A 14,601-nucleotide genomic window follows, 5' to 3' on the forward strand; every position below is an offset into this window, starting at 1 on the left:
CGTTCACGTGAATGTTAAATGCACACATAGAAGGTCCATTGGTGCGGGGATCGAAACTACTATCTCAGGGATGCGAGTCGCACGCTGAAGCCACTAGGCCAACACTGCTTTAGATACTACACCAATTATCTTTCACTGGTTCTCATGTAGAATCTCTGCATATAGCAGTCGACATCGGCTATCAATAAATCTACATTTTGTGGCGTAATTTTGTATTAAATTTTGGCGGACTTAATACTTGCTTCATAAAAATTGAACGTTTTTCCTTCATTTGTTTTGTTGCAGCATGCAATTCATCAGCTGATGAAGTGAGGCAGTCTATAGACTTTTGGAAACAATCAATATTAGTCTCTATTTGACTCATGACCGTGTTGACGTTAAGCTTCGATAAACTGTTATCGGAGCGGCACAAGTTTTCTTCGTCCGAATGAGTTTTAGGTTCAAACTTCTCTCGTAGAATTGAAAATTTCCTTCTGGGCTTATTTCTTGAACTCCTCTTAACGTTACTTTTAGGCAAAGAGGTTTTAACGGGATTTGAATCGTTTTGAATTAACGATTGCAACGAAGGAGTTTTCGTACTTAGAGAAAAGGTTTCATTGTTGTACGTAGGCGAAGTATTCTCGGAAACCAATTGCCAGAGTAGATCAATATTTTTGCTTGAAATATCATGATCTTGGTTTTTATGACTTCTTTGAGAATAACTTGATTTTCTTCTTGGAGTATTATTGCTATAACTTGAGTTATTAAGGTATGAACTATCCGAAAGGCTCAGCTCTTTTGCCTGTGTGTCTAACCTAACTACGGGACAAGTGTCTAATTCTAACTCTTTTTCTGTTAAAGATTCCAGTATATTACAAGCGTCGAATTTGGACGGCTCTTTCCAGAGAGCCTTTTGAAGAGTATTTTCACTTTGATTAAAACTAAACTGTGGAGATTCCCATGTATGCTCTCTTCTATGATATAAGTTCCTAGGCGAATTCGTCACTGTTGCCTTTCTTATTTCGTCTATTGTCGCTACGAGAGAACTTTCCGAATTCAAGCGCTTTTTAATAGACGGGTCAATATCGCCTAAATCATCTAATTCCTCTATTATTGGCTCCAGATGATTAGGATCCTTACAATTGTCTATTATATACGACTTAACAATATCATCTGTCTGACACATTATAGTATTCGCATAATCGTCAGGATTTCTGTCGACCTTAACAAATACGTTGGAATAAGTGTGCGGTTTTCTCGGAAAAGGAGGTGCCGACAGAATAGCATTTTTTAATTCTTGGGAAAGACAGCTGCTAATCTCTGAACTTTCTGAAGTGAAATCTCGACTTCTATCTCTTACAACGCTGCCGTCATGCATCCAATTTTCAATATCACAGTACCCGTTCCACGAACGCAGTCCCCAAGCTTCTCTTGCTATATTAACAGCACAAATATTTTCATAATCATGAACTGATAGAACTTCTGTCGGTGTATCAAGATCGCGTTTAACATGAAAGAGACCGGTGATACCATTTTTCTTTCTGTCTTTCTTTGTATACATTTCTTTTAGAATATCCAACGCTATTCGTTGAATGTTCTCTATATCTGCATCTTGGTTTCCGACTTTAATGTTTTTTAATGCGCTCAAACACAGTTTTTGGACGATATTCTCATTAAATGTGTTAATATCGGAGCTGTTTATATCACTGAAGCTCAGATCGAGATCCATATCAATGGAATCTGATGAAGTTTTCTTATTAGAACCATCTGTGTCGTGACTTAACTCGGAACTTCGATCAGTTTTTGCCTTAGAAAACTCTTGAATCATAGAAGTTCCAAGATTATAATCATCTCTTAGTTCGTCAGAAGAGCAAATTCCTCGACGTTTTTGTATAAGTGCATTAGACGTTATTTCGTCGATAGAGCTTTCTATATTGTCTATCGAAGAAAGCTTTAGCGTAAGCTCGGTTGGCGAACAAATCTTCTTTTTGGGTTTTATTATAAGACTGTCGCGTTTAGGAATTATAGTCTGTGGAGTATTTTCTACAGTGTATAATTCAATACTTGAGACATCCATACTTATATTTCCTACTGGAGCTGAAGTGAAAGTTGGAGATCCAGCTCTTGCTATCCAGTGATCCAAAAGGAACTTTTTATCTGCGTTTTCATTTTCCGTCTGTTGAACTGGGAGTGTTGTGATTGTATCTTTTCTACAAAAAAGATGAATATTTATTTTTAAGTATTTTATGCTGCTATAAGAAGTAATAATTTGATTTTTTTGTTGTTGATGAGAGCCTTTTGGAACAGGATAGGCCGTGTTGCGACAAGACCACTACCATCTCCGGTAAAATCTAGAGTTAAGGGACTTGTTGGTAGAAGGAAAAAATCATGTCTTTGTAACGTTAGAGAGAGTGACAACCAATCTCCAGTAATGGAGAGGCACCAAAAGAAGAAAGAAGAAGAGACCAAGTTATTATAGCTTAGTTTAGAATGATTAATTTTACAAATAATTACCTATTTTCCGTCTCCACGTTTGCTTCTTTGGTAATATTTGAATTTTTGAACGATCTCAAATTATTCAGGCCACCCTTTATTTCATTCGAATTCTTGGTATCATTGATAACTTTATTATTTAATTCGACATCTTCGTGAATGTATCGCCAGGGAATCGGACCTTTCGAATGATAATATCTGTAATATATCACCATTGCACATATACCTGCAAATGATTATTAATTAAATTTTAGTAGTAGAAAAATCTTGATTTTATAAAAACTAGCTGCTCCCGCGAAGTTCGTTTCATCTTAATAATATGATTTTTCTACTGAGCCTGCGTGTTTAGTGGCTGCATACCAACAACATTTTCCTAACTAATAAAGGCTGGTCGCTTTTCGTAATACAAATCTAAGTTATAAACATAATTTTTCATTATATTTTTCTCTCCGTAAAAACCTACCACGCAGTTCAAGGAATAAATAAAAAAATACCCGCATTATTAAGTAACTAAAAGATACAAAACAAGCTTAAGGCCGATTTACATTATCTTAGTGTTTAGGAGAGTGCTTTAGTACAACTTGAAAGGCAAGTTCTTTAGCGTAGCGTTTACTAAAGCAAGTAGCGTTTACATGTTTCAACTAAAGTACTATCCTAAAGCACTCTCCTAAACACTAATGATAATGTAAATCGGCCTTTAAAGATAAGAATAAGAACTGCTTGTATGTTATTGTTGTTGTTGTATGTTATATATTTTAATTGTTTATATTGTTACGAAGACGGGTCGACTGGAATATTTCTAGATTTTTCCACTACTTAGAGAGCTTTTCAGCAGGCTGAAATGTGATTTCTGACCGTTTCAGGGGAGGGTCGATCACATATAAGAAAATCGTAATTTACATAATGTTACCCTAGTTTTCAGGAGCCTGAAACATTATTTCAGGCCGTTTCAGAACACGTGTTCTGTTTATACCCCTTTGATGAAGGAATGTTCTAGAACGAATTTTCTAGGTGTGGGACAAGGACGGAATGATACGCGAGAGAGAAGGAAGATCGGAACCTTCTCGAAGCTAGACCGAGCACTCTAGAACGCCGTACGACAAGGACGGAGCATTGTGAGAAAGAGATAGCTGCTAGTACGCACGTTCTAGAATTGTGCGATCGCTACTCAGTTGCGCTGCCGCCTAGAGAGTTCTCGAACATCGTTCCCAGGGATATATAAGCGAGCCGAAACGCGACCAGTTAGTTCAGTTTTGAATGCGATACCAAACGATAAACATCGAAGCGACAAAGTGCGAATATAGTGAAGACAAGTGAATACAAATACTGTGTGAAGTGCGTGTTATTAAAGTAATTAGTGACAGTATTTTGTGTGTGTGTTAAGTGAATTTTTGAGCGTAATTTCCATTTTTAGTGTTAACGAATTCCTCATAGATTTAATTGAAAATAAACCCTTGAAAAGATTTACGGCGTTTCTATCCGATCCCCTAGCTCGTAACAATATTAAAAACAATCAAATGGCGCTACAACCCTTGGGGCCTTGGCCTCAGATTTCTGTATGTTTCGTAATCATTTCTTTTTTTCTAATAGACTAGTAGGTGATCAGTCTTCTGTGCCGTCACCGTTAAATTTTTGGGTCTACGGCATGCCGGTTTCCTCACGATGTTTTCCTTCACCGTACTTGCGAGTATAATGCGCACATAGAAAGTCCATTGGTACACAGCTGGGGTTCGAACCTACGACCTCAAGGATGAGAGCCTTACACTCAAGCCAACACTGCTTTATCTCGTTTGTATAATGAATGTGTCCAATAAGGGTACCACGAACTTTACGATAGTTTTGTTAAATACTCGTACTCGTCAATTTATTGTTATTATACGAATTTACTTAGAAAGTTGTGCTTCCATTTAGTTCCAAATACGACCACGTAGCGCTTTCCATACATGATCCTTTTACGTTGGCTAAAATTTCCGAAATGTTTGCGCTAAGATTACTTTTTAATCCAAGTATATTTTTTTAAATACAATTAATAAAGCTTTATTACCTGCTACAGTTCCCACAACTACTAAGCTCGTAGATGCAATAGACCAAGGATGTCTTTGCTTTTCACTTAGCAGCATAAAGAGTAGCACACTTCCCATATTCTGAGTGACCATGAGCGTATAAAAGAGCAGTAAACGATATCGCGTTTTGCCTTCCTTTATATTAATAAAACAGAAACAATACACAAAGCCCATTACAGCATTGTAAAGTGTCTCTTCGAATTTGTTTGGGCAGAATGTTGTTTTTTGGGTTATTATCCAAAAAGTCATTGCAGACCAGTGCAAGCCTGAAACAAGAGTTTCTTCTTCGATAATTTTATAATGATAGATGATAAAAGACAAAGTACATCATTTTATATTTTTTCTTCTCGGCAATCTGATACATTGGTACAAGAAAAATAAAATATTTTTTTAAGAAGCACTTAAAAAAATATTTATAGGCAAACATAACATACATGAAGAGATAATAAAAAAAAAAATATACTAAACGAAAATCGGTTTCAAGGTTGGATTGGATATGGATATCCAGACCTAGCTCGTTTATCAGAATGCTCAATCTGAACATCGGTGAGTTATATAGGTGATATAGGTTCTAGGGCGCCGCCAATCGACTGTCAGCAGTCTACTAGCAGCCCTTTGCCGGTCTAGACTCTAGAGAATCGGAACACTAGGAGTTGTATAAAGTAAACATTTCAACGTAGTCTTTGAAATTTTTCAAAAAGTTTCAATGTATGTCTATGAAAGAAATTTATTCAAAAATTATTATTAAAAAAATGCTTTTCAGATTCTTTAAGGAGCGCTATCACTCGCTCACATATCTATAACTATTATGTTTAACCTTGTTAATACATATAATATACCAATTAAATAAAAAAAATCGTACCCAAAGGAATTAACGTCCAAACTCCAAATATGATGCTGAACAAAAATAGTGCCGAAATTCTTCCAATAAGTGTACCAAAGTACCACAAAAGTTTTAGCAATAGTGCTAACCAGTTAATTTCGTCTGAAGATATCCACATTGTACTGTATATGTATGTAACACAGGCCCAACTAACTGATGCAATTGAAGCAGTTAGCGAAAATACTAGAAAAAAGATTTACAAAGGTAAATTTTAAGTCAAGTCCAAAATTATATTTCTCAAAACTCCAATGCGGTTTTTTCAACTTCGCCCCCGAGACAAATATTTAATCCGACAGTATTGAATATAACAGAATACAAATATAGGGATATTTATTTATTAATAACTTTAACGTAATATTACGTTACTTAACTTTTGTGGAAGGGCTAATAAAGATAGATGGTAAATTGTCAATTAATTAGGGAACCAAATATCGCGTTCTTTTACTGTAGACTCGTGTGATTCAACGAGATTTATGTACATATATTGTGTTAAATAAATTTTGTTTTATTTCACTAAAAACTCCACTGGACGACTTCAGTATTTAAATAAACATAATATCTATGTAATAAATTGTTAATATCTTTTCTAATAAATTGTTATTTTAATCTAAACAATACTTTTTAGTAATCGCACCTGAATTTCGATCGTGAATTTCGTCCAAAATTACTTACACGGACGGCCGTAACTAGCAAAAACCAAACACCATAATGAATTTAAGATCCAGCTAGTGAGTAATGTAACATTAACTTTATATTAAATGGAATCAATTTTGAAGATTAAACTGTGAGATGGGGAAGCAAATATGTTATACATATGTAAGTATATACGTATTACAAATATGTTATACTTAGGTACAATCAATTTTGATGTCAATATGGGTAATGGTTTATTAATAAAAAAATATATGCTATAGTGATTATACAGAAATGTAAAACATAAAATTAACCACCAAATTTTACTATAAAAATTGGCTAGGAAATAATAAAAAATGTTACCTTTTGTGTAATAATTTTCATTTAATACAACTATTCCATGAGTCTGTAAAATTATTTGTGGTATGGTTCCAGTAAATACATATAAGAAATGAAGAAGGCTCAAATCATTCCTTTGGATTAGGAGCTTTTGAGACTTTAAGAGTTCAAAATTTTTGCATGAAAATACTTCATACAAAAATACTGTGTATCTGAAATGAAATTAATATATTAAATAAAATATAAATGAATTCCTATAATGAAGAAGAACAACACTATGCAGTGTAATTGCTCCAAATATGTGGCTTAGTATTTAAGGCTTAATGAGCATCTATTGGTGCGCTCAAAATCATCAACTGACTAAGTATCACTAAAGTCTGTCATGCCATTTATCAGAGAGTATGAGAAGATGACTAAGAACTATACTAAACATATATAATACAATAGTCCCAATTATTTTTATAGCATGATAACGACACAACATTTAATAGCCGTCTTAATTTCATGTTATCTTTATGCATAAAGGGATATATTTTCATAATTAATTTATCAAGCACATTATTAATATTATTACAAACAAAATACATGTTTTATTTATACTGGTAAAATAATACCTTTCTAATAATCCTGCTAAAAATCCATGTGTAATCCAATGATGAACACTTAGCTTCTTATCAATCACATACCATCTTAAGGAAAATATATTACATAAAATGTTAGGTGTAATAATGAAAGTTATTGTGATAAGAGCCCAGTCCATGTAGCCATCCTTACAGTATTCAATAAAAACAAGAATATCTAAAACATTTAAAGAATATTAAATAAGTTACTATTACCCAAATTAAATCTATATTACTAATACTACCTGTGGTCCAATCAGCAAGAATTGTAACAAGTGATATAAAAACACTAATAACATTAAAGACGCAGTAATTTTCGTTTTGATTTAAATTTTTTACATCTTTATTGCTCCTCATTTTATTATCTGCCATCCTATTTAGTTAATTTCATCTTATTTTGTTATAGAAAAATTACATTTTTTCTTTCTTATTGAAAATAAATCTTCACTGTGTTTACTGTATATAAATTACGTGCAGTTTCATTCAAACAGGAATTAAACCTAACAATTTTAAAGTAAATATAATTTGAAATCAAAGCAGCGCAAGCGCATCTCGATTCTCGTCACATTTCCAAGTACCAAGCGCAGGCCGCAGGCCACAGATCCACTATTAACTATATCACATCCATAATAGACCTTGACAATTAGCATAGTTGGGACTTAAATCTGTCACTGACAATTTTACCTCTACCTTTCATAATCTTTTCATTAGGTATAGATCGCAATGATAAGGCCGTAATTTTACGACGTCGAGATTATGTTGGCTAAATAACTCGTAACAAAGCTACTTCTGACGATATTTTAATTAAAAAAACAATAATGATTTTTTTCCCAAAAATAAATTTAAAATACTAGTGGCCAAATTTTGATAAGCTACTCCAACTAATGTCAAAGTATCACAAACTGACAACTGACAAATATGAAACATCCATGTACATTGTAAATTGTACAAGAACAAGATACACCTTTAAAATTCCAATCAATGGTTTTATTTATTTTCGTGTCTGCGTTTTTATAAAAACTTAGAACGTTAGTCTTTCTCTTAAAGTTAACATATTTCATTAGCTTGATGAGTTAATATTGATAATTATGGCTAAAGAAAGCGACGTGTCGCTTTTTAACGATGTGTTAGAGCCGTTTCGTCGCGTTATTAATACCGATCCCCCAAAAGATAGGTTGTCGGTTTCGGCAAAGTTAAATTTTTCAGATAGTAATAACCAATCTATGAAAGAAGGTACCTTATAGTTTTGATACTTTAAAAAAACTACTAACTACCTACCTACTAACTTCAGCTATTATTCTGCAAATTTTAGGTATAGCTAACCTATCCAATTTGGGCAAACGCAAAATTAGTTGTGGTGAAATAGCAGAGACACCTAGTAAGAGAACGCGATCAGATTCAACTAATAGTGTACCTCCTTCGCCTTGGGAAGCAAAAAGATTGAAAATTGACCTTATTGGTGCCAAGGCGCAAGTAAGAATCTTTTATGTAATATATATATACTTAGAGCATTAATTATTTTAGTATATTTTTCAGTACTTTATGTCAATTAATACATACAGTATCTTTTCAAGTAAATAAAAGAACAACCCAAAGTTTTCTATCCAGGAAATGTCAGCTTTATCCCTATGTAACCTTTTATGACTTCATCAATACAGAGTAGTTTTTTATTAAATGTAATTTGTTTTTATCAATCCTAGATAACAAAATTAGAAGCTCGCATCAACCATCAACATGCTATTCGTAAAGAAATGCAAATCTTATTTGAAGAGGAAAAGGGCTCCCTGATAGAGCAACATAAGAGAGATGAGAGAATCATTTCGGACTTAGATGACAGACTGCAGATAGTTAGGAAAAGAGAGCAGGATTTACGTGAAGAGTTTACTGAGGTAATTATATGTTCCTGAAGAATATTGTTGTCTTATTATTTACTTGGAGCTATTAAGAAGAAAAATTGGCTTAATGATTGTCCGTTATTGAGTCAAAAATAAAATGTGTTGGTAAAATTACAAAATCACTTGGTTAACTATTTATCTTACTTTGAGTTTAAATCTTTAAAATTAAAAACAATTAATTTAAGATTGATTTTTTATATTTTAAATCGTCATCCTAATGTGTATTTAATTTAATCAAAAACATATATACATAAGCTGTTGTATTTATAAATAAAAGTATGTTAAATACCTCTTTATTTTTTATTACAGTCTATGAAAGAATTCAAAGACACTAAAGCTAAATGGGAGAAAGATAGAATGGAGCTCCAAAAGCAAGTTGCCGAGTTAAAAGACCAATTATTACAAGCTAATGTCAGTTGCAAAGATCAAGTATCAGAAATGCAAAAGGATATGAATGAATTATTAGCGGTGAGATTTTTTTACATACAAATTTTTGAAAACTAAAGTATGATTTAAAATAGTTGCAACTAACAAAATTGATATGTCTCCGGATGAAATTTTTGAAGTTATACTTCTTTAGGCGCGTTATAAAAAATTTATGAGAGTGTAATTTTACGAAGCGCGCGCACCGTGACACAAAATTAACATAATGAAGTTGCCCACGGAAGATGCTACGGCATTGAACATAATTTAAAATCGACATTCAAATAATAATAGAATTTATGTTACACTTAATGTAAGAGAATTTTTTTATTTAATTTTTCAAATGTAAACTGAACTTTATTGACTATAATGACTCCTTTTCCAGTCTTTGATTATTTAATTGAAATTAATTATTTGCATGCAATCAAAACTATTTTTAATAATGCCAAAGAAGTATAACTTCTTACGCGCGTACATAAGTGCACGCAACCTTTTTTTTAGTATAATCAATTAAAAATTGTGTACAATAACAATCTCACGTTATTCTTACAATGTATGTTATTCCTTTTCCCTTGCTATAGAAATCTTTGTTCCAAAGGTATCACACAAACTCAAAACCCTTATTAGAAGCAGGAAATATTAATAAATGGAAACTCCCAGTTTTTTATAAAATTATTTTTTGCTAAAATTTGATTATTTAACTCTTATTATAGGCTTTAGAAGATGCACAACAAGAAAGTCAACTTCTAAAAGGGGAAGTTGAAAAACTTAAAACTAAAGCAGATCAATGTACAAGTCTCCGAACACAACTCGAGAAGCAAACATTTGAATTGCAACAGGTCTCTAACAAGTTGAAGGAAATTGAATATGAGAGGGACTCATATAAAGATTGGCAACAACAAGCTAAGGTACATTCTTTGGTCAAATTAATGTATCTTAATAAAATAATTTGACAGTATGAAAAATAAAGTATTATTGAGAATAACATATATAAAAAATGGATTTTTAAAAATCATTATGGAGTAAAATATCTTATAAATAAACATTAATTTATAAAAAAAAGCAAAAATATAAATTTTGATTTTTAGATAAAACATTCACAGATTGGTTGAACGATGACGTAGCATGCTTGTAAATAATGTAGATTCTCCTGTCATATTCCAATAATGAAGTTAAAATCCGTCGGAGACTGTTTTTGATCGAAATATATTAAATGTGTATTTGTTTAATTTAACAATAATAATTAACACGTAACAACCTTAACGTTTGTTTACAAGCATGTTGCGTCATAGGGTCATAAAGTTCTTACTTAACTTAACTTGGGTAACTTCCTTCACTTTACCATGCCTTTACGCATTTTTTCGTGCAATTAATTCTTGTCTCTACAGTAAAACATGTCTGAAAGGGTATAAGGTAAGCAAAGCTCTCAAAAATAATAGTACATAAACGTATTAATTTTTTGTAGGAAATCTCGAAAATGCATTTCGTTTTATATGTAAAAATGTAATAATTACTGTTGACGTAATCACCAAATAAGAAAATCTAAGACCCCCCTCCCCCCTATAGTGCTTACGTAATACTTGAGCGCCAATACGTAGCGATTAATGTTACTTAAAAAAATGCTACTATTCTACTTTGAATTTTTCAAAAATTTTAGGCCATAACAATCAAATGTTATCGTTTCAAGAATATCACATATATTTTTGAAGTCGATTAAAAGTATTGGTTTTTATTTATGGCATTCATAGCTAAGAGCAGTGTTGGCCTAGTGGCTTCAGCGTGCGACTCTCATCCCTGAGGTCGTAGGTTCGATCCCCGGCTGTGCACCAATGGACTTGCTTTCTATGTGCGCATTTAACATTTGTTCGAACGGTGAAGGAAAACATCGTGAGGAAACCGACATGTCTTAGACCCAAAAAGTCAACGGCGTATGTTAGGCATTGGAGGCTGATCACCTATTTACCTATTAGATTTAAAAATGATCATGAAACAGATTCAGAAATCTGAGGCCATGACCTAAAGAGGTTGTAGTGCCACTGATTTATTTTTATTCATAGCTAAGTCTTGACTATGAATCTTGTCCTTATAAGTAAAAATGGCCGCCGTGTCCACTATAAGACCAAGGTTTTACCTTACAGACGGCTCAAAAACGTCTATCAAATATGGCTGAGTTAGAGAAGGAAGTGGGCAGGCTCCGGGCAACGGAACGCACGCTACGCGATGCGGTGTGCAATAAACTGTTGTTGGAGGAACAAGTACATATTCTCAGTAGTAAGGTTGACACTCTTCAACCAACGCAACAGGAATTGCATGAGGCTAAGGTGAGACTTCGTAGTTATCGGGGTTTAAAAACAAATGAAAATGTATTATTATTATTATTTGCCAAGTTGTCTATTAATATTAAAAAAAGGGTGCGTGTACTTACGTATGCGCGTAAGAAGTTATACTTCTTTGGCATTATTAAAAATAGTTTTTGATTGCATGCAAATAATTAATTACAATTAAATAATTTAAGACTGGATAAGGAGTCATTATAGTCAATAAAGTTCAGTTTACATTTGAAAAATTAAATAAATAAATATTTATTATTATTCTCTTACATTAAGTGTAACATAAATTCTATTATTATTCGAATGTTGCTTTTAAATTATGTCCAATGCCGTAGCATCTTCCGTGGGCAACTTTATTCTGTTAATTTTGTGTCACGGTGCGCGCGCATCGTAAAATTTCACTCTCATCAATTTTTCATAACGCGCCTAAAGAAGTATAACTTCAACAAGGTCAGGATGACGTCCGGTGCAGGCGCCGATCAGAGAGCGACGCTCAACGATCGATTTAACGCACTGCTGACAAGTTGACTTTGACACATTGACAATTTACCTGTAAGATATCTATGGTATTGCGTGGTGTTTCAAAATTCAAAATTATTTATTCATATACGTAACACAATGTACACTTATGAACGTCAAAAAATAAATTATATGAAATGTTTCTAATTTTACATTTACTGCCAGTTCTCAAATCAATCTCAAATGTTGCCATTCTATTAAAACAAAAACCATCGTCAACTATTACATAATCTCTGACATATATAGGTATCTTTGAAATTGTTTTTGTCCTACTATTAAAAGCCGCGTGAGGGAAGCCAAAGGGTTGTAGCACTATTGGATTTTAGTATTTTTCGTATATACTTTGATAAAACATTATCTCAATGAATCAAGATTATCTTAAAGAGGAAAGATTTCATGTTATCTTTCAACTACAGCACCAATGAAATTATTTTCTTGTTGTGTTGTTGTATGTTGCGAAAACAATAAAAATCTTTATATATATAATTCTTCTGTGAGTGTGTATGTCACTGAACTTCTCTCAAACGACTGGACCGATTTTGATGAAATTTTTTGTGTGTGTTCAATCCGGGGATCTGGGAATGGTTTAGATTCACAACTCAGCCCGCCAGATGGCGCTGCAGTCGGTACTTTCATACTTTGCTTTACTAATTGCTTGAAATATCATGCAGGACAACGTCTGTCGGGTCCACTAGTTCCCTATATAGAGCTTCTACGAAACTACGGCTTCATTTTATTTCCGAACCAATTCGACTTAGGGTCCTTCAAGAAAAGAGCGTACCAATTCTTAAAAGGCCGGCAACGCACTCGCGAGCCCTCTGGCATTGAGAGTGTCCATGGGCGGCGGTATCACTTAACATCAGGTGAGCCTCCTGCCCGTTTTGCCCCCCGTTATATATAAAAAAAAATAAAAATTTACTGAATGGTCTACTGTGGAAGACTATAGGCTGTTCGAATACGTTATATTAGTGTAATTTATTGTATGGCAGGTAAAAATCTCTACCTTAGAATCCTCATTGGAGGAATGGCGTAGCGCTGCAAGAGGCCACGGCGTGGAATGCGCAAGGGCGCTGTCTTCTGCACTCGATAATGCCCTGAGTGGTCAACTGACAGCCGTAGCTGGTGCCACCCAGGCGGAATCGCAGATGGTACAACTAACCGAGGTATACAACATTCATTTTATAATAGCGCACTAGATTGCAAGCGGTATATTACACGCTTTATATTAGCTTCACCTGTATGTATGTATGAATGTTTGTATGTAACCGACTCCTTCGGACTTGATTTTGACCCACTTTAAACGGACAGATTTAATTCAAACTTTGTACACTTATAAAGAAACAGCGACAATATAATATTTTCATAGGTTTATCCCGAAAAACAATGAAATATTTTTTAAGTCCACAAAGCAATACGATTAAATTGAGACAACACGTATTGCTGCTAGGACTAAAAAGTGGAAAATAAATATAGGTTTTTTAAACTATATTTTTTTTTTACTCTTACAATTTTGTTCTCGATTCGATTTCGTGTTTGACTTCGATCAAAAAATCCTACAATGCAATCTATTGAAATTGTAGGTACATAAATTTTGTTGTAGATACTTTTTGGTTTTTTCGTCTAATTTAAGTTATATTTTGCTGATAGAGCGATATTTATAATCGAAATCGCTTGATTTCGTTTCATTTGCGATGTCTTGCTTGATTTTAAGTTTTGACCATATTGACATCTAACTACAGTTCACAGTTTTAGAATTGTGTTCTAACGTACGCAAGAATACGATACATTTTTTAAAGTAATAATACCTGTACAGCTGTATAATAAACTACCCACAGATATAAAAAATATTACTTCTATCAATTCATTCAAATCGAAGCTAAGTGAATATGTTAAACAAAATTACTTTTAAATTCATTTCTTATAATTACTTTTAATTCATATTTCTTTGTTTACTTTTATTTTTAAATTTATTGCATGTACGGCTATATTTTATTGTGATTATTTTAAGAACGACTACAATGTTATGTTATCTAGAGTATTATTCTCATGTAAGTGACATTTTTTGTCTTTTTTGAGAAATAAAGTCTTTAAACCTAATACCTTATAGGAATTGGCAACAGTTAAGTATGAACGTGACAAGGCGACTACCAAGTTGAGTGATCTGCAAAACGTAAAGAAAAATCAGGAGAGTCTCATTCATAGACTACAGAAGAGACTCCTTATTGTTACTAGAGAAAGGGATAGCTATAGGTAAGTACATTATTATTTTCAAAATCGCTTCACTAATTTTACAAATACATCTCGTTACAATATTAGTGTAGATAAAGAGGTATAGGACTAAAAAACACGATACTATAAAAAAACGTGTCTGTTCTTATGTACACGCGTTATAAGTTATACTTCTTTGGCGCTATAATTTTCTTC

The 14,601-nt window shown here is 33.1% G+C and overlaps 2 protein-coding genes across 4 annotated transcripts in view; one reads left to right on the forward strand and one right to left on the reverse strand.

Moving 5' to 3' along the window:
- Positions 1 to 7,610, reverse strand: LOC125063066. The gene is made up of 7 exons (XM_047669303.1): positions 7,256 to 7,610; positions 7,005 to 7,188; positions 6,415 to 6,602; positions 5,398 to 5,601; positions 4,517 to 4,801; positions 2,494 to 2,698; positions 1 to 2,189 (listed from the first exon to the last, which is right to left on the reverse strand). The coding sequence occupies exons 1-7, from the start codon at positions 7,380 to 7,382 to the stop codon at positions 191 to 193; spliced, it is 3,192 nt and encodes a 1,063-aa protein (XP_047525259.1). The 5' UTR covers positions 7,383 to 7,610; the 3' UTR covers positions 1 to 190.
- LOC125063067 (mitotic spindle assembly checkpoint protein MAD1-like) overlaps positions 6,113 to 14,601 on the forward strand; it is a 23,844-nt gene continuing 15,355 nt past the window's right edge. For 2 of the 3 annotated variants that reach the window (XM_047669305.1, XM_047669304.1), the window contains exons 1-8: positions 7,965 to 8,243; positions 8,323 to 8,483; positions 8,711 to 8,899; positions 9,215 to 9,373; positions 10,042 to 10,236; positions 11,467 to 11,649; positions 13,167 to 13,340; positions 14,285 to 14,427. In XM_047669305.1, coding sequence (XP_047525261.1) covers positions 8,099 to 8,243; positions 8,323 to 8,483; positions 8,711 to 8,899; positions 9,215 to 9,373; positions 10,042 to 10,236; positions 11,467 to 11,649; positions 13,167 to 13,340; positions 14,285 to 14,427 — 1,349 coding nt within the window. In that variant the 5' untranslated portion in view covers positions 7,965 to 8,098. Of the gene's footprint in view, positions 6,235 to 7,964; positions 8,244 to 8,322; positions 8,484 to 8,710; positions 8,900 to 9,214; positions 9,374 to 10,041; positions 10,237 to 11,466; positions 11,650 to 13,166; positions 13,341 to 14,284; positions 14,428 to 14,601 lie in introns of those variants that run through there. The other variant, XM_047669306.1, reaches the window with a different exon arrangement.

This window comes from Pieris napi, chromosome 2, assembly GCF_905475465.1.
Source record: "Pieris napi chromosome 2, ilPieNapi1.2, whole genome shotgun sequence".
Classification (NCBI taxonomy): Eukaryota; Metazoa; Arthropoda; class Insecta; order Lepidoptera; family Pieridae; genus Pieris; species Pieris napi.